Source organism: Staurois parvus, unplaced genomic scaffold (assembly GCF_062004578.1).
Source record: "Staurois parvus isolate SC_StPar_1 unplaced genomic scaffold, SC_StPar_1.0 ptg000648l, whole genome shotgun sequence".
NCBI classification, from domain to species: Eukaryota; Metazoa; Chordata; class Amphibia; order Anura; family Ranidae; genus Staurois; species Staurois parvus.
The window spans coordinates 3,199,543-3,225,920 of NW_028318444.1; the positions used below are offsets into that span (position 1 = coordinate 3,199,543).

Here is a 26,378-nt window from a genome sequence, read left to right on the forward strand (position 1 = left end):
ACTCACATACTGTATATGCTTGCAAACTGTTTGCAGGCAATAACTAATACTGCAGCTAAGCAATTGTATTGATATCATTTAGGATAGTAGATAATGAAGTAGCATTGGGCAAGTTTTAAACATTTTATTTTTGGAAGTGTGTATTCTTCTTACTGAACTGATAAATGCAGCATTAGTTCAGCATGGTTTCTATAGGGGCTGCTTCTCCCCTCTTATAAAAACTTTGACAAGAGCGATCCACTCTATTAAGCACTGCTTGTAGCTATTTCTACAGATAATTCATTTTCCCAAATGACTGTGTAATTAGGGAAAGATGATTCTAATTGAAAAGCAACCCAAGCCAGTCAGGGTTATCTGCTCTGACTGTGCAATTTTAAAGAAGGTTTCAGAATGAACATTTGGCTCAACTCATAAGCTGGCCATATATCAGTAGTAGAATTTCATTCAAAATTTCTGTTTTAAGAACATTCTTTCAATTTTCTAATTGTTAGTGGGGTCAGATTGTTTTGATGGCAGTGATGGGAAAATTCAGAGGAGCAGCAGAGAATTTATTTCTCAAATAAATGAATTTCTAACAGTGTCCCAGAAAGTCCAATTATTCAAAGCTCCAAATACAACCTGAAACTGAAGCCCATCTATTTTATTTATTTATTACAGGAACTTATATATTGCTGTCAATTTACATATATATTGCACATTCATATCAGTCCCTACCCCTCAAGGGGCTTACAATTGAAAGTCCCTACATACTAGGGCCAATTTGGGCAGGATCCAATTAACCTACCAGCATATCTTTGGAGAGTGGGAGGAAACCCACACGGGCAGAACATGCAAATTCCAGGCAGGCAGTGCTGTGGTTGGGATTTGAACCAATGACCCTAGTACTGCCAGATGGAAGTGCTAACCATTTAGCCACTGTGCTGCACTTTGTACAGGACCCTAAATAAAGGCACTAGCAACATAAAATAATACACAGTATATCTTCAAATTAAATGAAGATCCCAAACAACTGCCCAATAACTAAGGGAAGCCTTGATATTGCAAAAACTAAAGGCAACAGCTGAAAGTTAAGCCAGCCATGGATGGATCAAAATTTGGCTGGTTCAGCAGGGATTGGCTGAGATTTGAACCATGTATGGGAAGGCTGATTGTACATAAGTCAATCCATTGCCCACCACCACCATCAGCAGAACACAATACAGTTATAGGAGGCATTCCCCTATCAATACTGACTGTGTTGATGAGGGAATCGAACGATTTTCCTTCCTTCCACAAAGAAAATCGAGTCATCTAAGGGCTGCTTAATCCCTGACCTTTAATCAACCACACAATAAAAGCAAACACAAAAAAACCCCAATAGCAATAACAAAAAAAGTAACAAAGGGGTTGATAGTCCAAAGAGCTAACAATCAAAATTAAAGTACATTTTACTAACTAAACCTAATCTTTCCTTTGCAGCTTGTCAGCTTTCCCTATCTTTTCTGTACCCTGATGCTTTGGGGTCGATTTATTAATACTGTCCAAAAGCCCCCTGATTGGCCCTTTTAAAGATGCTGCCCATAGTTCAAATGTCATGCAGTACATTATGTTTTAAATGCAAAATTAACTTTTTGTAAAAAAAAAAAAAAAAAACAATAAATGCACTTTTTTTTGCAGGTATAAAAATGTTCATTTATTATTTGTTCACACTGCACCTGCGATCAGCAGATGGCAGGTGCAATGCCGGGATCCTTCAGACTCTCAGTAAGCTGTCTACCCATACCTCCCGTATGGGAAGGCAGTTACTGAATGGCAGGAAGAATCAATGGACTATGAGAGCGTTAACCAGCACCCTCACAGTTCATTATGAACTACAAGCCATCAGCCAAAATGACTTACAGTACTTGTAGTCTATTCATTCATTGATCTCTGGGAATGAATAGCACAGCCCTGTGGGTGGATCCCAGCCAATTAGGAAACTGTATTTTAATTCTGCTTTCTAGCTCTTTGGGCGGTCAACCTCTTTGCTGCTTTTATTTTGTTCTTACTATCCGGAGCCTTCACTGGAAAGACCTGAATTCAATCATTTGGGAGGGGTTTCCACATACTTTTTGTCATATAGGTAGGTGTGGTTTTTAAGGTTGCCTCCTCATCCATTTGAGGCCTGGTTCACACTACATGAGTTTCAGTTGTGTTTTTTATGCATCCAATATGCACAAAAAGTAGGTTATATGGTTGTCAATGTCATAGTTCACATCAGTGTTTGCAGTTCCAGTGCATTCCAGGTGCAGAAAAAAAAGTAAAACAGGCTACATGTTTTCTGCACAGAACTGTACTGGAACGCAGTAAAACGCTTCAAAGACACACCAAAATGCACCAAAAATGCACTGGAATGCACCTGCCCCATGTTAAATTAAAGAAAAAGAGAGCACAAATTAACTGGAATACATAAAAAAACGCACTGAAACGTGTCAAAAACGCATTAAAAAGCACGTAACAAACGCACATGCAAAAACGAATCCAGAAAGCATCTGTAATGTATTTCTATAGTGTGAACCGGCCCTAAAACTGAACACATATTAATTATACAGGTTCTGTGGCTGATTAAGGTGGTAATTAAACTCACCTAGTGCCTTATCTGCAATAAATTAGCCTCAGTACCTGTGTAATTAATATGTGTTCAGTTTTAAAGGGATGAGGTGGCAACCCTAGTGTTTATCAGGTTTCCACAGACCTTTATGCTGGTCATACAGATATAGATTTCTTTTTTCAGCTTGCAGGGTGTTTTCTCCATCCATGCTAATATATGTGGATGGAGAAATCCCTATTTTGACCACTGTCACTATAAGCTATCAATTTTCCGACAGGCTCCTTCAACAAAAGTTGATTGAATAATTGACTTTTGTTAAATGGAGCAGAGATGGCTGAGTTATACATCCTCGAATTTTGGCCAAGCTGGCAGGAATAAGTCGAAGTTAGAACATTGTATGGCTATCTTAACCCCTTCAAGCGTAAAACAAATCTAAATGCCTAAGCACAATTCTGCAACGTTGACATGTGATAGTAAAACCGTACATATCATCACAACTACTTTGTACATCCAGGTGGATTATACCTTGATTTGTTCAGGACAAATTGGGCTTTCATTTGGTGGTAAATGGTAATGGATATCTCCTGATTATTTTTTATTATCAAAGGAAAACTGGCCCAAAATAGTAAAAAAAAAAATTTTTTTTATTTACCCTAGTGTTTCTTGTTACGACCATAACCTACCACCAAGGAACAACCCAAAATAAATTCTCCAGCTCTTGACAATCGCAGCGATACCATATATGTGTTTGTTATTTGTTGTTTGTACCCGTAGTACAGCCCAGAAACAATAGTGCGCATTTTGTTTTTGTCTTTTTTTTTTTCCTAAAACACACTGATACTGACATTAACACTAACTGACACTGATACTAATTTTTTTTAATCCTGACTTTTGACCCTGACCTTTGACCCTGACCCAAACACTAACCCTGGCACTGAACTAGATCAAACCTTGATCTAGGTATTTTTCTTTATTTTTTCTTTTCTTTTTTAATATTTATATATCTTCTTTTTTTTACAAACATTTTTTTTTCTCTCTATGCCAGCAGTACAATGTATCTCTCTTCTCCATTGATAGAGAGAGAAAAAAGCAAGGGGGCTGGGCTGTACAGTGACTGATCACTGTGATAGCCAATCAGAGGCTATCACAGTGATCATGTGATCCGGAATCATTAGAACGGGACCCGGGGCTCTCAGTAACACCGCGGTCTTTGTGCTGGGAGCATGCCGCCTGGTACACTCCCATTACAAAGACAGGTACGCAAATATGCGGCCCCACGTAAAAAAGCACAGTTCCGTGAGGCCGCATATTTGTGTGACATCAGCATCAAGGGGTTAAAGTGATTCTAAAGTCTTGTTTTTTCATAAAAATAACAAACATGTCTATAATTACCTGCTGTGTGCAGTGGTTTTGCACAGAGAAGCCCGGATCCTCCTTGCAAGGATTCAACCTATGTCTGTAGCCTTTTAAATGTGCTCGGATATTCCCAGCCCTCAGGGCAAGCTAAATCTCTGAAAGTTTCATCCGTACTAGCAGTTTTTACAAAGTCAGAATGACCAACCAAATATTGCACTCTTATCAAGAAAGATAACGACCACAAATGACTGAAGACCAGCATATAAGGGAGTTCCGTTTCTACAGAATGGAAACTGAATTCATAAAACAAAGAGTTGTTACAAGTGACATATAAAAACTAAACTAACTTGTTCACACATCTAAAATGGAGGCATTAAACAAAATGGATGCCAGTTAATAAGACATTTTTCCTTACAGTCCTCTTCTCAGGTCCCCCATCGGCACTCTTGGCCCCTCCCTCCTATTGAGTGCCCCGATATCAAACAGCTTGCTATGGGGGCACCTGAGCAGGCGCACTCTGGAGCCTCACCCCACCCCCTTTCTCTCCTGACTAACTCACTGGCTGCGAATGACAGCAGTGGGAACCAATCATCAGTGAGTGTCCCCAGAGAACCGAGGTTCTCATGGACATCACTGGATCAAAAGGGGGCTCAGGAAAGTGTTAGGGGGGCTGCTACACACAGGTTTTTTACCTTGCTTGCAGAATTCATGCAGGTAAAAAACCTTGAGACTTTAGAACAACTTTATATTTGCTAAAACTGGAGAGTACAAAATCTGGTGGTCTGCATAGAAACCAATCAGCTTCCAGGTTTTTTTGTCAAAGCTTAATTGAACAAGCTGAAGTTAGAAGCTGATTGGTTACAATGCACAGCTGCACCAGATTTTGCACTTTCCAGTTTTAGTAAATCAACCCCATAGTATACCTTTTCAGTTTTACCACAAGGCTGATGAGGTAAATTGATTGGCAATTTCTTATATCTGTCAAAGACCCTTATTTCGGCTTTATTACTTATGACCCATTACTCACTGGACCAGTGTGACCCCACACATTACCCCAAGGTTTCCATTAATTTGAGTTCAACGCCATTCTGCAAATGCTGCACAGTGAAGCTCAACAGAGCGCTGGGGTTCAGGCAAGTAGATCCTATAAGGGATATGCTGCCCTGGGGAAGGGGAGCCCTCAAGGATAAGTGCATTAAACTTAAGGGATATTCAGTAAAGTAGTGATGGTGTCGAACCTGCAGTGAACCAATGCTGCTAATTCATTTATTTTATTGAAATTGAACAAAAATTACATATATAAATTACATTGGGTTGTTATCAGGAACTGTACTTGCCACTGTTTTTTTTTTGTATTACTAGATATGCCACAACCGATTTCCAAACATTTTAACGTTGAATCTTAACAGTCCTAGGGTTCTGGTCCATTTTCTGGTTATATAAGTACTTCCTCCGACACTCATGTATCATCTACAGATGTTTTATTATATGTCACTCCTGTACAGCATTTTGTTTCTCCTAGTTAGTGCAGAGAGGGCGTACTGCTTTTGTTGGTCGCTTTATACTAATTCATCAAAATTCCTTTTTACGGACAAAGTAAATGTAGGTCAGTTGGGAAAGATCAGCTGTAGGGAAGGTTCATTTAATTTGCTCTGATAAGCAGCTTGAAGCTTGCAAATGTTTTCATCAAGCAAATACAGAACTCACGCACGTGAAGCTAAACATTTTTTCATTAATTACACACATACAATAATCACCTTATTTAAAGTGAACATGTGGTATAACAAATAAAAAAAACAATTGCAACACTAATGGCAGCAGCAGGTAGCTGACAAAATGAGCTCAAACTGTACCTGCTGCTGCACAAGTCTTAACCCTGTATTGCCCGGAGCCCTCCCAACTTACATAGATATAGGTAGCCCTAAAGTGTTACTAAAGCCACAACAGAAAAATTAGTCTGTATATGCAGTAAAGCATGCTTGTTATACTCACTGTGGAACCTAAGGAATTAATCCTTCGCTTTGTGTAAAAAAACTGTTTGATCCTGTCTTCTCTGATCCTCCCCTTCTTCTACTGTCCCCAATCCATTTGCCGATAGTACAGAGCTCTAGGACTCACTCTGCACATGCTCAGTTTAGCGTGTATGGCTAGAGAGCTTTTTTTTTTCCTTGGGAGGGTGTTTGTGATCAGCACAGGGCCAATCAGCACTGTCCGGACAGAGAGTCAGGGGACATGCAGCCTCATCGGACAGTCAGAGCAGAATGGAAACTCCTCCTACAAGCTTTAACTAGTGCTCTGCTGGACACTAATCTGTGATTACAATGACAAAAGTCACAAGACTGCTACAACTGCTGACGAGAAAATGTATTTAGCAGTTTATATTTATTAAAATAATTGCATTTCCATGTTCTGTGTACTGTGGGAGAGCAGATATAGTGAAGGCAGGCTCCTGGGTTTAGTAACACTTTAAATCTATCATATATTCATATATAGCCATAAAATTATATATTCATTTTCACATTGTATTTCAATTATTTATCTTTTTATTTATTTATCTTTTAATATGAAAGAAAATGAGGTTTGTAAATTTACTTTGTGAAGATCCCCACACATTTACTTCCTTGAATTCTGTGATACGTAGTCACTATGCCCTGTGGCAGTAAGGTACCATGGGATATGTAGTCCTTAGAAATTGAAAGGAAACAGGAGAGGAGAAGCTGCAGAACATGCTGGGAATCCAGGAAATAGACAGACAGCACTCACAACATGAAGGGAGATTTTTCTGATAATGCATGCTAACAGCATAGCCAATGATTACCGTAAAAACCTTTTCGAAAGCACACTGCAAAATATTCAAAAGGCAGGGTTCAACTTTAATCAAAAACATATTAAAACACATCAAAGAGGGTCCCAGGCACCACTTCCTCCTGGCTTCACCTGGATTAGACTAATAGTGGGCTGAAAAAGCAAAGATGTTCTGCAGGGACGGGACAGTTTGTAAATTCTAAATATTGTGTGCTGATACAGTTGGAGAACAACAGCCTGGACAATAACTTCCTACATTGCCTTCAAAAAGTATTCATGCCCCTTGACATTCCACATTTTGTCATGTTACAACCAAAAACGTAAATGTATCTTATTGGGATTTTATGTGACAAACACAAAGTGGCACATAATTGTGAAGTGGAAGGAAAATGATAAATGGTTTTCAAAATTGTTTACAAATAAAAATCTGAAAAGTGTGGTGCACATTTGTATTCAGCTCCTCTGAGTCAATACTTTGTAAAACCACCTTTCACTGCAATTACAGCTGCAAGTCTTTTTGGGGATGTCTCTACCAGCTTTTCATATCTAGAGTGACATTTTTGCCCATTCTTACTTGCAAAATAACTGAAGCTCTGTCAGATTGGATGGAGAGTGTCTGTGAACAGCAATTTTCAAGTCTTGCCACAGATTTTCAATTTTGTTTTGATGTAAACTATTCCATTATAGCTCTGGCTGTATGTTTAGGGTCATTGTCCTGCTGGAAGGTGAACCTCTGCCCCAGTCTCAAGTCTTTTGTAGACTCTAACAGGTTTTCTTCTAAGATTGCCCTGTATTTGGCTTCATCCATCTTCCCATCAACTCTGACCAGCTTCCCTGTCCCTGCTAAAGAAAAGCATCCACATCTACCACCACCATGTTTCACGGTGGGGATTGTGTGTTCACAGTGATGTGCAGTGTTAGTTTTCCGCCACACTTAGCATTTTGCTTTTAGGCCAAAAAGTTAAATTTTGGTCCCATCTGACCAGAGCACCTTCTTCCACATGTTTGCTGTGTCCCCCACATGGCTTTTTGCAAACTGCAAACGGAACTTCTTATGGCTTTCTTTCAACAATGACTTTATTCTTGCCACTATTTTATAAAAGCTAGATTTGTGGAGTGCATAACTAATAGTTGTCCCACCTGAGCTGTGGATCTCTGCAGTTCCTCCAGAGTTACCATGGGCCTCTTGGCTGCTTCTCTGATTAATGCTCTCCTTGCAAGGTCTGTCACTTTAGGTGAACGGCCATGTCTTGGTATGTTTGCAGTTGTGCCATTTTTGGATGATGGATTGAACAGTGCTCCGTGATATGTTCAAAGCTTGGGATATTTTTTTATAACCTAACCCACACAAGTGGACTCTATTTACTAATTAGGTTACTTTTGAAGGCAATCGGTTCCACTAGATTTTAGTTATGGGGAGCACGTTAAAGGGGACTGAATACAAATGCACGCCACACTTTTCAGACATTTATTTTTAAAACATTTTGAAAACCATTTATCATTTTCCTTCCACTTCACAATTGTGCCACTTTGTGTTGGTTTATCACATAAAATCCCAATAAAAAACATTTACGTTTTTGGTTGTAACATGATAAAATGTGGAAAATTTCAAGGGGTATGAATACTTCTTCAAGACACTGTAATGTGAGAAAGAAGAAAAAGAAGCGCAAAGCATCAGTGAAACATAATACAGAACAGAATATAAAAAAGCCTGTAATAGAGAGCACTGTAATGCCTTTATCACATGGGCACTGAGGTCTGTTTACCGTGAATAGGCCTTTTTTTCTGCGCTGCTAGCAGGCAGGTGCTGCATGCAGGTGGTCCATTGAAATCTATAAGGACAGACACAGCCGTTCACCCTAAAGTAACAGGCGTGCAGTTGAGTGGTCCCGAATGCACACTGTCTATATTGACGGCTGTGCATGCTTCCCTGTGCACCCCTCAAACTTGGCTCATTGGGTAAGTCGCTGTGTCTCCATTCACTACAGAAGCTGCCTGCATTAAGCTCAGTTCCAAAAAAATAAACAAATAACTCTTTAAGCCATGTGGGGCTCAGCACCCATGTGAATGGAGGTTATGGCTCTTACAGGGTAAACCATGTTGATAGGCCACCCCTTATTTTTACTGGTTTAAGGTGGTCTGTGAACCATAGAACCTTAAAAACATCTGCCCTATGGAAAAATATTATTGTAAAGATGTGATTTTGTCATTGTACTCACAGAATGACCTTCCAGTTTATAATTTCTATGGAATGGAATTCATTCTGTAGATTACAGAACCCACCTATGAGGCCCTGTTCACATCTGTGTGTTCCAGAACTGCCGCAAAATCACATTGCTCACAATTCTGGAACATGGTAAAATTGCTGCAAAACACAAAATGTGCGTTTCGGTGCCAATATTGCTAATGGCACCCCAAAAGCACAAAAGAAACAGTGCTTCGCCACACAACAAAAGTGCTCAAAATTGCACCAGAGTCAGCTCCAAAAAAAAAAAGTTACTTTGGCGTGTTTTTGGAGCAGAAAGCAGCCCAGTCAAATGAATAGTGTTGCTTCAAAACCACAGCAAAAACCACGCATTTAAAAACGTGCTAAAACTGCCAATGCTCTGCCACTGCCATATGTGAAGATGACCTAAGCAAGAACAAATGTTATCAATTATTTTACATACCAAATGAGTATGTGCTTCTCTGAGCCTAGGCAGTGGCAGCGAATTAGAGAGCAGTGTTGCCCCTAAAGCCAAAAATGTTACATGAATGCACAATCTTTCTATAATTTTTTTTTTTTAATCTAGGTTTACAAGAACTATGCAATATGAGGACACGCCAAAACTATCTAAATTATTTATATCCAATTAGGCAGGCCCTTGCATTAAATAGTTCTTGGTACAGCTAAAAAAAAATGATACAGCAATTATACTATATATATATTACTATATATATTACTATATTACTTATAGTTGTGTATGTCTGCCTATGTATATACTATACACTACAGTGTTTACCGCTGTGTGACTATTACAAATGATATAACAAAAAACAAACTAGGACTGAACAAGAACATTGTACAGACAGATTGTAATGTGTGTTGAATTTAAAGTGTATGTCCAGCCATAAAATTGTTTCCTAATTGTGGAGAGAGTGAGGGAAGGTTAGAACCCCTGTTATGTTTTACTGCTGTCCAGGGCTCCCTTTATTATTATTATTATTATACAGGATTTATATAGTGCCAACAGTTTGCTCAGCGCTTTACAATATAGCGGGAGACAATACAGCAACAATACAGTTCAATACAAGAGGGAAAGGAGGGCCCTGCTTCTTGGAGCTTACAATCTAGGAGACAGTTACCCTTACTCCCTGTCAGGTTGACTACATTTTACCAGACCAGAAGTTAAAAGAACTCTCCAATTGAAAAGACAGAAATAAAAATGTTTCTCTTTAGTAGAGGAGGGGAAGGCTAGAACCCTGTTAGATTTTTATTTTGTCTGTGTCCCCATTGCACATACAAGCACAATATCAGGAGACACACATAGGGACCTATTTATAAAATATTACATGGACGAATGCCACAAACGTTTCCCATATTTTCTGTAATAGATTATTTCCTATGAATGGCAGCTCCATCTAATGGCCAAAAAGCAGTATAATTCTCTGCAATACTTTAATGGGAAAATATACCCGATTTTGGCCACTAGGTGGAGGAATTATTTTATTACAGAAAATACAGGGACAAATTATGCAGCCTGCACTAATGCTTGTGACATTTGTCCAACACTGTTTCATAAATAGACCCCATAGTGTTAGGGAAAACACACACTCATTGCCAGGGCAGATACAACGCAGTGTCAAGGACACACAGACACACATGCTCAGGGCAGACATACATACACCATAGCACAAGCTTTGTGACTTGGGGACATTCAAATATTATATTGTCCCCCACACCATAAAGCCTTACATATCTGATGATAAGCTTAAATTAAACAAAACATCTTGCATTGACTACTTTAGGAACTTTGCTTAGCTCTTCTCAAAGACTGTAAACTGCCACTGAATTCTCATGTTATGTGTTGAAACAAAATTAAGGGAAGACTCCAGTGTACTGCGGTCATGTTTATTATTACACTTTCTTTACACCACTCTTAAAGTGATATGAAAGGTTATTTTTTTTAATAATAAACATGATATACTTACCTTCTCTGTGCAATGGTTTTGCACAGAGCATCCCCGATTCTCCTCTTTTGGGGCACCCTGCTGGCTCTGTCTGCTCCGTATGCCACCATAGCAAGCAACGTGCTATGGGGGCAGACATGTAGGCTCACTCCCGAGCCAGGCTTTGTGTCAACAGACACTCAGGGCACAGCTTGGCCGTGCTCAAAGGATTTGACTGACAGCAGCAGGAGCCAATGGGTTCCCCTGCTGCTGAGTCTCCGGTTGAAAGAGAGAGAGGGGAGAAGAGCTGCAGCAAATGGACACATTGCTGGATTGAGATTGGGCTTAGATAAGTGTTTATGGGGGGCTGGGGGGAGAAACTTTCAAAAGGTTTTTTTTTTACCTTAATTCAGTGAATGTAATAAGGTAAAGTAAAAAAAAATGTTTTGCCTTTATAATCACTTGTAGTATCAAGCCTTAAAGTGTAACAAAGCCCACAGCAGTAAAATCAGTCTGTATACGCAGTAAAGCATGCTTGTTGTACTCACTGTGGAACCTAAGGGGTTAATCCTCTGCATTGTGTAAAAAGGATGTTGGATCCTGTCTTCTCTGATCCTCCCCTTCTTTTACTGTCCCCAATCCATCTGCTGATAGTACAGAGCCCTAGAAGGCACTCTGCACATGATCAGTTTGGTGTGTATTGCTAGAGCGTTTTCCTTTTTTTCATAGGACAGTCAGAGGAGAATGAAAGCCCCTCCTATAATCAGTGCTTGGCCAGACACTGACACCAGACTGCTATATACTGCTGATGAGAATAGGTTTGTAGCAGTTTATATTTACTAAAATAATTGCATTTCCATGTTCTGTGTACTGTGGGAGCCCAGATATAGTGAATGTAGAGTCCTGGGTTTAGTAACACTTTAAGAACAATGCACAGAACTGAGGTCATTGCCCTCTGAAATCATCTATGTACTGCTAGCAAAGCAAACAAAAATAGACAAGCTCAACAAGATCATTAGCTTGAATTGCTTCTAAACAGAAAAAAACTATTGAACTATTTCTAATATTAGGTGTTCCTATTTGGTGTTGGGATTGTGAAATAAAAGTGCATTAAAGTGACACTAAACCCACATTTTTTATAAAATAAAATTATTGCAATATGTCTTAATATAAGTACGATGTATCTTCTATCTCTCTCTTCCTTTGTTTCATCTCTCTTCTCATCTCATATCATCTAATTTCTCTGCTATTCTTAGACTTCCTATTCTATTCCAGGGTGGCTACATTCTTTCTGCATTCCCCCTTGTGTATGTGAACATAGCCACCCTTTCCTGCCTGGTCCTGAGATGGACTACACATCTATGCGCAGATACATTCAGCTCTTGGAACTGTAGTACACATAGAGTGGATCATGTGACCAGAAATAATGGCACTGCTTGTGCCACATTAGTAGTGGTGAGGGTATCAATGGAGGATAGGGAGTGTGCACAGGACAAAAAAGAAGCCTGAAAACAATTGTAAGAGTTTAAAAAAAACAGCCATGATATACTTGATATTTTAGAACAATTGATGTGAAAAAAATTTAGTTTAAAGTACACTGCTCAAAAAAATGAAAGGTACACGTTGAAAACATCAGATCTCAATGAGAAAAAATACCATGCTGGATATCTATACTGATATGAACTGGGTAATGTGTTAGAAATGTAAGGCTGCCCCATCGTTTAATGGAAATGAAAATTAGCAACCTACAGAGGACTGAATTCAAAGACATCCTGAAAACCAAAGTGAAAAAAAATGATGCAGCAGGCTAGTCCATTTTGCTGAAATTTCATTGCAGCAACTCTAAATGGTACTTAGTAGTTTGTATTAGTGGTGCACCGAAATGAAAATTCTGGTTCCGAAACCGAAAATTCAAAGTGCACTTGGCCAAAAACCAAAACCGAAATACACTGATTAAAAAAAAACAAAAAACCCGCAATATATACCACGATTTTTTTGTAAAATATGAAAGAGGATGTTACGGCGAGTAAATAGATACCCAACATGTCATGCTTTAAAATTGCACACGCTCGTGGAATGGCGTGAAACTGCAGTACTTAATAATCTCCATGGGTGATGCTTTAAACATTTCTACAGGTTAGCAGTGTAAAGTTACAGAGGAGGTCTAGTGCCAGAATTTTTGCTCTTGCTCTGACCTTCGTGGCGATACCTCACGTGTGTGGTTTGAACACCGTTTACATATGTGGGCATGGGCTATGTATGCGTTCACCACTACGGCGGGAACGGGAGCACTTTAACCTTTTTTTTACATTTATTTAATCTTTTTTTTTTTTTTGCACTGTGCCTTTAAAAAATTGTATTCACTTGTATTCTTATTACAAGAAATGTATGCATCCCTTGTGATAGAAATAACTAGTGACAGATCCTCTTTATTTATGAGAGATATGAGGTCAATAAGACCCCATATCTCTCCTCTACAACGTAAAGCATTGGATCAAAAAAAGCATTGATCTAGTGCTTTAAAGAAAGGAAAAAAAATGGCCGGAACGGGAAGTAACATCTCTCCGGTCCTCCAAGGCCATAGAGATGAGTGGCGGCCATATTTCCTTCACTCATCTTTATGCCCAGCGCGGGGATCGATGGTTTCTCAGGTAAGGCTTAGAACTACCGAGAGGCGGCCGGTGACGGCATTGGTGGCTGGGCTGCAGCGAGGGGGGGGGGGTTCGGCACCTGTATCAGTGCTTTTTTTCATTTTGGCCAACAGCCAAAAGGGATGTTTTGGCCCAAAACATTTCACCACCGAAATTTTGGTGGATCCCTAGCTGTATAGCCCCCACCTGCTTGTGTGCATGCCTGACAACATAGGGGAAAGCTCCTAATGAGACGACGGATGGTGCCCTGGGGTATTTCCTCCCAGATCTGGACCAGGGCATCACTAAGATCCTGGACAATCTGAGGTGCAACCTGGCGGCATTGGATGGACCGAAACATGATATCCCAGATGTGTTCTATTGGATTTAGGTCAGGTGAGCGTGGGGGCCATTCAATGGTATCAATTCCTTCATCCTCCAGGAACTACCTGCATACTCTTGCCACAAGAGGCTGGGCATTGTCATGCACCAGGAGGAGCCCACTGCACCAGTGTAGGGTCTGACAATGGGTCCAAGGATTTCATCTCGATACCTAATGGCAGTCAGGGTGCCATTGTCTAGGCTGTAGAGGTCTGTGCGTCCCTCCATGGATATGCCTCCCCAGACCATCACTGACCCACCACCAAAACAATCACGCTGAACAATGTTACAGGCAGCATAACGTTCTCCATGGCTTCTCCTTTCACGTCTGGCACATGTGCTCAGGGTGAACCTGTTCTCATCTGTGAAAAGCACAGGGCAGCAGTGGTGGACCTGCCAATTCTGGTGTTCAATGGCAAATGCCAATCGAGCTTTATGGTGCTGGCAGTGAGCACAGGGCCCACTAGACAGCCCACCCTCATGAAGTCTGTTTCTGATTGTTTGGTCAGAGACATTCACACCAATGGCCTGCTGGAGTAATTTTGTAGGACTCTGGCAGTGCTCATCTTGTTCCTCCTTGCAAAAAGGAGCAGATACTGATCCTGCTGATGGGTTAAGGACCTTCTATGACCCTGTCCAGCCCTCCTAGAGTAGCTGCCTGTCTCCTGAAATCTCCTCCATGCTCTTCAGACTGTGCTGGGAGACACAACAAACCTTCTGGCAATGGCACGTTTTGATGTGTCATCCTGGAGGAGTTGGACTGCCTGTCTGTAGGGTCCAGGTATTGCCTCATGTGTCAAGGTCCTACCTTTTCCGTGAGGTTATGTTACTCCATGTGCTGGCGTCCATCTTGGATTCTGCTGTGCATGATGGGAATCCTTTTATGCCTTCAGGTTTCTGTGGTCCATCCCCCAGAGGGGTGTGGCTGATGACATATAAGCCTGTGGCCCGCACATGCTCTTTGCACTTGTGTCTTGTGTCTTTGTGTTGCTATTACTCTGTTCTGACTCTCGTGACTCTCCTGGTATCTGATTCGGCTTGTGACTTGACTATTCTTTGTATTCTCCTTTGATCTGACCCTCTGTTGCTGAACCCGGCTCGTGACCTGTGATTCTCGTCTGCTGTCCTGTACTGTTTTGTCCTGTTGTTGTTGACCCCGGCTTGTCTGACTACTCTTTTGTCTCTTCCACCAGCTACACGCCATTGGCGGTGGCCATTACCGCAGCTGAGGTGTCTCGGGGGCCGCGACCTGGTTCCTGGCTGCGTCAAGTCAATCCCCACCATCAGGGGCCCTGGTGAAGGGCAGCCTGGGACTTAGACTCTGCGCCCTGAGGGACTTCGGTCTGTGGGTGGTGGTTGTCGTCAGCCAGTGCGTTACATTGTTAGGCCTGCCTGTCCGTTCCTCAGCTCCTGCCCTGACATCATGCTACCAGTAGTGACACTGACCCTAGACAAATGCAAAACTAGTGAAAAACAGTCAGAAAAGATGAGTAGGGAAAAAAATGTCAGTGGTCTCCACCTGTAAAACCATTCCTGTTTTGGGGTCATCTCATTGTTGCCCGTCTAGTGCACCTGTTGTTAATTTCATTACCAAAGCAGCTGAAAAAGATTAACAACCCCCTCTGCTACTTAACTGACCAGATCAATATCCCAGGAGTTTAACTGACTTAATGCTATACTCTGATTAAAAAGTGTTCCTTTATTTTTTTTGAGCAGTGTACATTCACACAGCATGCCATTTTATAGAAGTATTTGTTAACATTAGATGTTTCTTATGAGAAGGCCTCATGGTCAACTTCAAGGTTTTTTTTTAACAATATCAGAGTCTGTCTTAAGGAAAGGGTGTTTGTCCTCTCATTAAACCTAGGACCCTGCATTCACTATATCTGGTCTCCCACAGTACACAGAACATGGAAATGCAATTATTTTAGTAAATATAAATTACTAAATACCTTTTCTCATCAGCAGTTACAGCAGTCTTGTGACTTTGATCAGTGTTCAGCAGAGCACTGGTTACAGCTTGTAGGAGGAGTTTTCTTTCTGCTCTAGAAGAATGCAGAATCCCTGACTTATGTCTGGACAGTGCTGATCACATGCACTCTCCCAAGAAAAAAAAAAAAACTTCTCTAGCAATACACACCAAACTGAGCATGTGCAGATTGTCTCCACACAATATACCTTATCAGGAGATAAGAGGGGGCACTGGAAGAAGGGAGGATCAGAGAAGTCAGGATCAAACAGCATTTTTACACAATGCAGACGATTAAACGCTTAGGTTCCACAGTGAGTATAACAAGCAGGGGTGGACTGACAACTCATGGGGCCCCCGGGCTGTAAAAGATAATGGTGCCCCCTGTGCCCCCGCCTACACTCAAGCACACCCACACAACACCCTACCTACATACAGGTGAAACTTAAAAAATTAGAATATGGTGCAAAAGTTCATTTATTTCAGTAATGCAACTTAAAAGGTGAAAATAATATATGAGATAGACTCATTACATGAAAAGCAAGATAGTTCAAGCCGTGATTTGTCTTAATCGTCATTATTATGGCTTACAGCTCATGAAAACCCCAAATCCACAATCTCAGAAAATTAGAATATTGTGAAAAGGTGCAATATTCTCAGCTCAAAGTGTCGCACTCTAATCAGCTAATTAAGCCATAACACCTGCAAGGGTTCCTGAGCCTTTAAATGGTCTCTCAGTCTGGTTCAGTAGGAATCACAATCATGGGAAAGACTGCTGACCTGACAGTTGTGCAGAAAACCATCATTGACACCCTCCATAAGGAGGGAAAGCCTCAAAAGGTAATTGCAAAAGAAGTTGGATGTTCCCAAAGTGCTGTATCAAAGCACATTAATAGAAAGTTATGTGGAAGGGAAAAGTGTGGAAGAAAAAGGTGCACAAGCAGCAGGGATGACCGCAGCCTGGAGAGGATTGTCAGGAAAAGGCCATTCAAAAGTATTGGGGACTTTCCAAGGAGTGGACTGAGGCTGGAGTCAGTGCATCAAGAGCCACCACACACAGACACCACACACAGACGGATCCTGGACATGGGCTTCAAATGTCGTATTCCTCTTGTCAAGCCGCTCTTGAACAAACAACGTCAGAAGCGTCTTACATGGGCTAAAGAAAAGCAGACCTAGTCTGTTGCTCAGTGGTCCAAAGTCCTCTTTTCTGATGAGAGAAACTTTTGCATCTCATTTAGAAACCAAGGACCCAGAGTATGGAGGAAGAATGGAGAGGCACACACTGGAAGATGCTTGAAGTCCATTGTGAAGTTTCCACAGTCTGTGTTGATTTGTGGAGCCATGTCATCTGCTGGTGTTGGTCCACTGTGCTTCATTAAGTCCAGGGTCAATGCAGCTATCTACCAGGAGATTTTGGAACACTTCATGCTTCCTTCCGCAGATGAGCTTTATGGGGATGCTGACTTCATTTTCCAGCAGGACTTGGCACCTGCCCACACTGCCAAAAGCACCAAAACCTGGTTCAATGATCATGGGATTACTGTGCTTGATTGGCCAGCAAACTCGCCTGACCTGAACCCCATAGAGAATCTATGGGACATTGCCAAGAGAAAGATGAGAGACATGAGACTGAACAATGCAGAAGAGCTGAAGGCTGCTATTGAAGCATTCTGGTCTTCCATAACACCTCAGTAGTGCCACAGGCTGATAGCTTCCATGCCACGCCGCATTGAGGCAGTAATTGATGCAAAAGGGGCCCAAACCAAGTACTGAGTACATATGCACGCGTATACTTTCAGAGGTCCGATATTGTTCTATGTACAATCCTTGTTTTATGGATTGCATGTAATATTCAAATTTTCTGAGATTGTGGATTTGGGGTTTTCATGAGCTGTAAGCCATAATCATCACAATTATGACAAATCACGGCTTGAACTATCTTGCTTTGCATGTAATGAGTCTATCTCATATATTAGTTTCACCTTTTAAGTTACTGAAATAAATGAACTTTTGCACAATATTCTAATTTTTCGAGTTTCACCTGTATTGCAGCTCAGCTGCATAGAAGGGGCATTTACATTGAGAGATAGAGGAGGAGGAGTTAGAGAGAGAGGAAGGGATGAGAGAGGAGGGGTGTGTTTTAAATTGGGCATGGATGAAAAGGGGTGTGGTTAAATAGTGCCTCAGATGACATATAGTGCAGAATGAGGTAATGTTAAATAGAGAATGTACAGTGTGGAGTGTATGACAGTGGGTAGTATATACAGGGAGAGTAGTGCGGAATGTATGGCTATGGGTAGTATGTGTAGGATGGTGTCAGTAGGTGGTGTCAGTAGTTCTTCATTATTATTAGTATTATTTTATTTTTTTTTACAATTTTATTTTTTTTACAAATTCATGTTTTATTATTTTTATCATTTTGTTTCAAAATGCTTTTGGGTGGCCAGGGATGGTGTCAGTAGAGCAATGGCGTGGGTGTCAGAATTTATAAATTTTTATTATCTACTTTTTACATTATTTTTTACAATTTATTTCTGTATTATTTTTTTCACAATGATTTTGTGTGGGCAGTGGACAGTGTCAGTAGGGAGTGAACAGGAAGCACTAGTATATGTTGATCTGTCATTAGATTGGGATGAATAAACAGAACCTGTACCCCCTTATATCGGAAGGAAGGGAATAGATAGAGGGAAGGAAGAAAGAAAAGGGAGGGAATAGAGGAAGGAAGGAAGGAAGGAAGGAAGGAAGGGGAGGGAAGAAAGGAAGGAATGGATGGAGGAAGGAAGGAAGGGGAGGGAAGCAAGGAGGGGTGGGAGGAAGGAAAGGAAGGAAGAAAAGGGAGGGAATGGATGTTGGAAGCAAGGAATGAAGGAAGGAAAAAAATGGATGGACGAAGTAATGAAGGTAAAGGAGGGAAGGAAGGAAGGGGAGGGAAGGAAGGAAGGAAGGAAGGAAGGAAGAAAGAAAAGGGAGGGAATAGCTGGAGGGAGGAAGGAAGGAAATGGATGGAGGAAGGAACGAAGGAAAGGGAGAGAAGGAAGGAAATTAAAGGAAGGGAGGGAGGGAAGAATGAAGGGAGGGGATGGAGGAAGGAAGGAAGGAATGAAGGGAGGGAGGAAGGGAGAAAGGAAGGAAGGATTGAAGGAAAGGGAGGGAAGGAGGAAAGAAGGAAGGAATGATTGAAAGACGAGGAGGAAGGGAAGGAAAAAATGAAGGGAGGGGATAGAGGAAGGAAATGAAGGTAAGGAAGCAAAGGGAGGGAGGGAATAGAGGAAGGAAGGAAGAAATGGATGGAGGATGGAATGAAGGAAGGAAGGGGAGGGAAGGAAGGAGGGGAGGAAGGAAGGAAGAAAAAGGAGGGATGAAATAGATGAAGAAAGGAAGGAAAGGAGGGGATGGAGGAAGGAAAGGAAGGGGAGAGAGAGGGAGGGAGAGAGAGAGGAGAGAGACGAGGAGAGAGAGAGAGAGGGAGAGAGAGGAGGGGAGAGAGAGCAAGAGAAAAATTAAGGAAAAGTAGGAAGGGAAGAGGGAGGGAATGGAGGAAGGAAAGAAAATGGATGGACGAAGTAATGAAGGTAAGGAAGGAAGGAAGGAAGGAAAGAAAAGGGAGGGAATAGCTAGAGGAGGAAGGAAGGAATGGATGGAGGAAGGAATGAAGGAAAGGAGGAAGGAAGGAGGGGAGGGAGGAAGGCAGGAAGGAGAGGGAGGAGGAAAGAATGAAGGGAGGGGATGGAGGAAGGAAGGAGCAGGGAGGGAGAAGGAAGGAAGGATTGAAGGAAGGGGGGGAGGGGGGGAAGAGGGAAGAAAAGGAATGATTGAAGGACGAGGAGCGGAGGGAATTTAAAGGTGAAGGGTGTGGTGGAAGAAAATGGATGGAGGAAGGAATGAAGGAAGGGAAGGGAAGAAAGGAGGGAGGAAGGAAGGAAGAAAAAAGGAGGGAAGAAAGGAAGGAAGGAAGGAAGGAGATGGAGGAAGGAGAAAAGGGAGGGAGGAAGGAAGGATGGAGAAAGGAAGAAAAGGAAGGAGGGAGGATAAAGGAAGGAAGGAAGAAGGGAAGGAAGGAAGTAAAGAAGGGAGGGAGGGAATGGATAGAAGAAGGAAGGAATGAAGGAGGGGAGGGAAGGAAAGAGGAAGGAAGAAAATTAAAGGAGGGGAGGGAGGGAGGGAGAAGAATGAAGGAAGGTGATGGAGGAAGGAAGGAATGAAGGGAGGGAGGAAGGGAGAAAAGAAGGAAGGATTGAATGAAGGGGAAGGAAGGAATGACTGAAGGAGCGGAGGAAGGGAAGGAAAAAATGAAGGGAGGGGTAGAGTTAGGAATGAAGGTAAGGAAGAAAAGAGAAGGAATTGAGGGAAGGAAGGAAGGAAGGAAGGAAGGAAGGAAGGAAGGAAGAAAATGGATGGAGGAATGAAGGAAGGGGAGGGAGGAAGGAGGGGAGGGAGGAAGGAAGGAAGAAAAAAATAAGGAGGAATGAAATAGATGAAGGAAGGAAAGAAGGGGAGGGAGGGAAAGGGAAAGAAAGGGAAGGGAGAGAGGGATGAAGGGAAGGAAGGAAGAATGAAGGGAGGGGATGGAGGAAGGAATAAAAGAGAGGGATGGAATGGATGGAGGAAGCTATGAAGGAAGGGGGTAGGAAGGAAGAAAAGGGAGGGAGGGAATGGGTGAAGGAAGGAAGGAAAGAAGGAAGGAAGGAAGGAAGGAAGAAAAGCGAGGAAAGGACTGGAAGGAGGAAGGAAGGAAGGAAGGGAGGGAGGAAGGAAGGAAATGAAAGGAGGGGAGGGAGGGAGGGAGGAAAGAATGAAAGGTGGGAATGGAGGAAGGAAGGGGGGAGAGAGTGGGAGGGAAGAGGGGGAGAGGGAGAGGGAGAGAGGGAGATAGAGAGAGAGAGAGGGAGAGAGTGGGGGAGAGGGAGAGGGAGGGAGAGAGGGGGAGAGAGGGAGAGAGAGGGGGGAGAGGGGGAGAGAGGGAGAGAGAATGAATTACAGAGCTGCCAGTTGATCTTGACAGAGGATGCAGAGCAGATCCTCTCTCCTCTGCTCTGACGTGGAGGATGGGGAGAGGGGCTGGACACTGTCAGAGAAGAGGAAGCATCAGAGACCTGCAAGGGAGGGGGGCTGAGCTGCAGAGGGGGCAGGAGGGAAATCCGATGCACAGTCAGGGATGATCGGTGCAGGGGAATGACAATGACAGCACCGATCTCCCTGCATGGATTTCAACGAGGCAGCTGGAAGTCTCCCTCCTGCGGCTTTTAGCTGCTTCACTGAAATCCATGCAGGGAGATCGGTGCTGTCCAGGGGTGGACTGACCATTTGGAAACTCGAGTCAGTAGGGGGCCCCATGAGATGCCCCTGGTACCTTTTTCATAGGCTTTTTTGAGTTTGGGCAAGGACACAGGGCCCCATGATCCCCTATTACCCGGGGGTCCCATGAGTTGTCAGTCTGCCCCTGGTGCTGTCACTGTCCCTCCCCTGCACCGATCACCTCAGACTTTGTTCCTGATACAAATCATCCATGGGGACTGAGTGTGTGCAGTGAACACCCCGCATCCATGGATGATATGCCTCTAACCTTCCCACTGCCCACCGGCTCCATCACCAGCACAGTGTCCGGACCGTCACCTGACTCACTCTGCCACCACCTGAAGTGACAGGTGAGCTACTTCTTGGTTGGGATCTGAGACTGCTTTCTCCTCCGCTCCCCACATTGTCACTGGACAGCGATACTCTCACGGGCCCCCTACTGACCCCGGGTCCTCGAGCAATGCCCGAATGCCTGAATGGTCAGTCCGCCCCTGATAACAAGCATGCTTTACTGCATATACTGACAGATTTTGCTGTTGTGGGTTTAGTAACACTTTAACATACAATGCAAGAAACCTACCTTCTAAACATTTAACCCTTTCTTAGAACAGACAAATCTGGTTTACAACAGATAAGGGACTGATGTGAATGTACAATATATATGTAAAAGCGCTGCGTAAATTGATGGCGCTATATAAGTACCTGAAATAAATAAATAATGAAAATCAGCCAGCACAGTACAGCCAGGGATAATTATTGCAGCTGCCCAGCCTCCTCATAAATAAAGAGAGCCAGTATGATTTTCCAGTGATGGAATTTCCAGAAAAGAACATCTACATAGGTAAGCTGAGTTTAAAGTAAGTAAGCTAATTCAAAGTAGCTGTTATCCCTGTTTAGCTGCAAACGTTGAAATACACTATAAAGGGAACAGGAGAAATTGAAAAAATACATTAACATGACTATACCATGTTGATATTGTTTTCCTCAGTACAGCAGAACAAACTTCAATAGTCCAACTCTATGTGATCTTACCTGATATGTGTAGTCCCCTCTGGAATACTTCATACATTGTCCTGGCATCATCATAGTAGTGTGTGAGCAGCTTTGGGCCATCTCCTAACACAGAATGGCGAGCACCATCACCAGCCTATAACACACACAAAAAGATACTGATAACAAATCATGTCATTTTACTGAATTGTCATCAGCTTGATATGAAAATAAGAGACATAGCTAAGCTTTTCAAAGCATTGTGCAAGTAACTCAGAGCTTTGGTAAATCATATTGCCTACTACTATATTTGCAAGCTTTAATTATAGTTTTGGCTAGAGTGCGAAAGGTTTAGAACCCCTGTCAGGTTTTTACAGCTTATGGGCAGGTACCTTTCGCTGGGCATGCGCTCACCAATGCCCGGGACCAGGCAGGGACTGCGTTCATGTGATAATCAAACTTTATGGTGATTTCTTATGAGGGTTTACATCATCTCCTGTTTAGGGGTCCCCAGTGGTGGGCCCCTATGACGGGTTCCATGAAGGTCACTCTCCGGGCATGGGACAATGTTCAGAGTATCATGCAGCCTGAGGGTGTTGGGTGCTCACCGTCTACCCCTCTTTGGTATAATCCCTGTCTCCCGCATTTTGGTACCATTCCTGATCCTATTATATAGGCCGGTAGGGGGAGCAAACAAATCCAAGATATTATAAGGGCGGACAGGCTACTTACCCTTGATGAATTGAAATCTAAGTTTCAACTCCCAAATCAGTACCTGTTTTGTTACTTACAGTTACGACATGCCTTTATATTCCAGTTTGGTACCACTCTCCTACAGATTTGATCATCAGATATGGAGTGGTTGTTGGGGTTGGATTGCTTAAGAAAACTCTGGAGGTCTACAAAGAGCTTTTTACGGTCAGGCCTAGACCCCTTGAAAGGTGCAGAGAGGGGTGCATGTCAATGATACCTAATTTCCAGGGAGACGACTCGGATGATATGTGGGACTACCCTTCCACCATTTGGTGTCAGCCAGGGACCACCTCCTTCATAATAAAATACTGCATAGAATCTATTACACACCTGCCAAACTGGCTAAAATTTATAACTCCGTTCTAGCCGCCTGTTAGAGGTGTGAACACTTTTCGGCAGATTCTGAGCATGTCTTCTGGAACTATCTACACATACAAGGGGGTGGTCCGAGCTTGTGAAAACCTCACCGTTTTTCAGGTACCTATGACTATTTCTGTATATCTACTGGGCTTGGTGGAGGAGTCGGCAAATATCAGGGCTTAGAAAACCCATCTCACCATAACCTTATTTTATGCTCATAATACAAATGTATTGCACTGAAAAAAAACAGAGGTCCCCACTCTCACATTTTGGAAGGCTCTCATTAACAAGGCGTTGTCTCTGTATAAGGTCACCTACATAAATAGAAGTTTCCCAAAGAAATTTTAAAAAGTATGGCATAGTCAGGTCTTTCATAAATCTGTGCTTTAATGGAGTGGTCTGGGTCTAACATTGGGCTCATGCGGACTCTCTGTCAGGGAGGCTTTGACTGTCATTTAAGAGACTACTTTCACCCTAAGGTATCCACTGTTATTTGCCCTGAAAGTATAGCTTTGGCTTAGTTGAACATGCTGTGTGGTGGATGTCACACTGTACTTGTACTTGTGTCCACTTTGATCTCTGGACATGATTCTTTACTAGAGCATTACTTTTGGAGGTATTGCACGGGGGATTTTTACAATTTTTTTGTTATTTGTATTATGTTTTGTACCTTTTATGTGCAAAATCAATAAAAAGAATTAAAAAAAAAAAAAAAACTTTCTGGCGGTTCTCCAGCTTAGAGAAGAGCCATGCACTGTCTGTAGTAATGTGACAGAGTTCCTCTGTAAAGCCTTCCATCCCATACCACTACTCACCTTGCTTGTTATGTGTTGCATTTAGGAGGGACATTGCTGGGCCTGTGCCCTCTCCACCCATCCAGCGTACCTCTGCCACCTCACTCCCAGTGACAGAATGGGGTCCCACCATGAACTTAGCGCAGACCTCATGCATGCACTTGGTAACTCACTCACATCCGCACTATGCGGCCAGGCTGTGGGCCTCCTTAACGCATGTTCAGTCCAGGTCACTTTGGGAAACTGACTACTTCGGATGGAGCCAGATCACAGACCCCTCACTACCGGAGGACCTGTCACCTACACCAGGTACCACACTTCCTGACAGGCCGCAATGTACCTTGCAGTAGTTCTGAGTTACCCATAGCAGCTGCATGTCTCCTCCTACTCCTCTTGCCAAATAAACCTTTTTTAGTGTCTTTGATTCGTACCTCACTTGTGCTTTACTGACCCTAGTTCTTTCATACGCAAGGAACCATCTAACTCCAGACCAGGCTTAGAACAGTTGATGCAACTTTACTGAATGTTCTCTGGCACAGTCCAACATGAACAGTTCAATGCAACATTCCCTATCTGTGTCAACTAGGCTGCCCAGGCATACCTCAGCAAGTTGGCGGTTCCAGGGCTTGACGGTTCATCTGGGCTTCCGACAGACTGCAGGGTGCAGCAGACCCCCTTGGGAGCTCCACAGCAATCACGGCATCTTCTGAGCAGGCTGATGTTATGGCACCCAGCCTTTTCCCTTATTTATAGTGTGCATAGGCTAGGTCCAATAAGCCCAGGAACCGAGGTGCAGAACATTAACTCCTTCCCGGCCTGGGCCAGCCAACTACCTAGCTAACACTCTGTAGGCAACCTGCCTACAAGCTGTTACACATTTTCTTTCTAGTAGAGACATTTCCCCTCACTTATTATCAAGGTGACCCTGGAGTACAGGAAGCCTGGAACATCAGTCAGCTTTTTATTGCTGATATATGGGAACAAAGAAAGCAGGCTTAGAACTAAACTGCTGCCAAATCATTGTCTACAAATTTTGAAATATACAGCTTTTATATCATACCAAATTTTAAACTTGGACTATACCTACAAATATTACAAAAGCAGAAAACAATTCTGCCAACTGTGAAGCAAGGCCAAGAAGATGAAGTATACTGTATGTGCAATGTCTTTGACATTGGGAAATACCACAGTCAAAGCATACAATCATATAATACACTGACCATATATTCAGCTGGCAGAATACTGTATGCTCAATTTAGGTATTATGCCAATATATCTTTATTTTTTTATTGTTAGATGCTATGCTGAAAGTGGTCATCTAACATTACCCTAAAGCCAAAACATAATTAGCAGTTTCTTTATGTACACTCCAGATGGTTTGACCTGATAGCTTATGAAGGTGCAAAAGTGTTATCTGTTCTTTTTTACTTCAATTATTTCAAAATATGTCACTGTCTTTTATTATTCAGTGTCAAAGTCTAGTCTTATGAGTAAAGCATGTGTCCACTGACAACAAATAAGCAATCTTAAAGCAGAATTAAAGCCTCCTATCCTTTATAGCCAAGGAAGCTGCCATCTTAGCCTCTGTTTAGATCGGCAATTGCCATGGTGTTGAAACACCAGCCATTTCAGGTCCGTGCCAGTTTTTTTCTTTCTTACTCTCTATTTCCATTTGGAGGGGAGGGGGTTAGCTTCACTCCCTGTCTCAGTGACACACGAGGAAGTGAGAGGAAATTTCTTCCAAAGGAGAGTGGATTCTCCTGTTAGACAGCGGTCACAGGATCAGGTGCTTCCATTGGAGCATCTCAACCCTATTTCAGTTCCAGTACCAGCTGTAAAAATTTAGATTTCCCAACATTGTCCCTCTGATAATGGTCCACATGACAAATAGGAAGACTTCCTCCATTTTGGACACAGACTGCAGTAGGAACCCGACTACAGTTTCTAACTATTCCCCTAGGTTTTAGCATTTAGTTATAATTTACCATTCAGAGACTATGATTACCTCAAGTTCTTCTGACTGCATTAGGAGGTTACATGGCGGTTTCACAGCTTTGGGTCTACTAGCGAGCCAGAATGCAATGACTGCGGCAAAGGCACCTAATCCCAGTAATGTGGCCGCTGGCACACTGCGGAGGAACTGATTGAAGTCATCAAACTCTAGGAGCCTCAAACTCTGCAAGATCTCTTTTGCCTCCATCTTGTCAATTATGGAAACTGCAAACTCTATAGGATAAAAGACAAGAGAACATAGTAAGTGACAAACAGGTGCTCAAACCATTTCTAAATATCGACTCAAATATAATACAAGGACATGTCAT

At 42.4% G+C, this 26,378-nt stretch overlaps 1 protein-coding gene across 8 annotated transcripts in view; it reads right to left on the reverse strand.

The window, feature by feature from the left end:
* ACSL6 (acyl-CoA synthetase long chain family member 6) overlaps positions 1 to 26,378 on the reverse strand; it is a 265,006-nt gene that overhangs the window by 86,964 nt on the left and 151,664 nt on the right. For all 8 annotated transcript variants that reach the window (XM_089694072.1, XM_089694068.1, XM_089694067.1 and 5 more), the window contains 2 exons: positions 26,063 to 26,283; positions 22,193 to 22,307 (listed from right to left, as the gene is read on the reverse strand). In XM_089694072.1, coding sequence (XP_089550198.1) covers positions 22,193 to 22,307; positions 26,063 to 26,283 — 336 coding nt within the window. The remainder of the gene's footprint in view (positions 1 to 22,192; positions 22,308 to 26,062; positions 26,284 to 26,378) is intronic.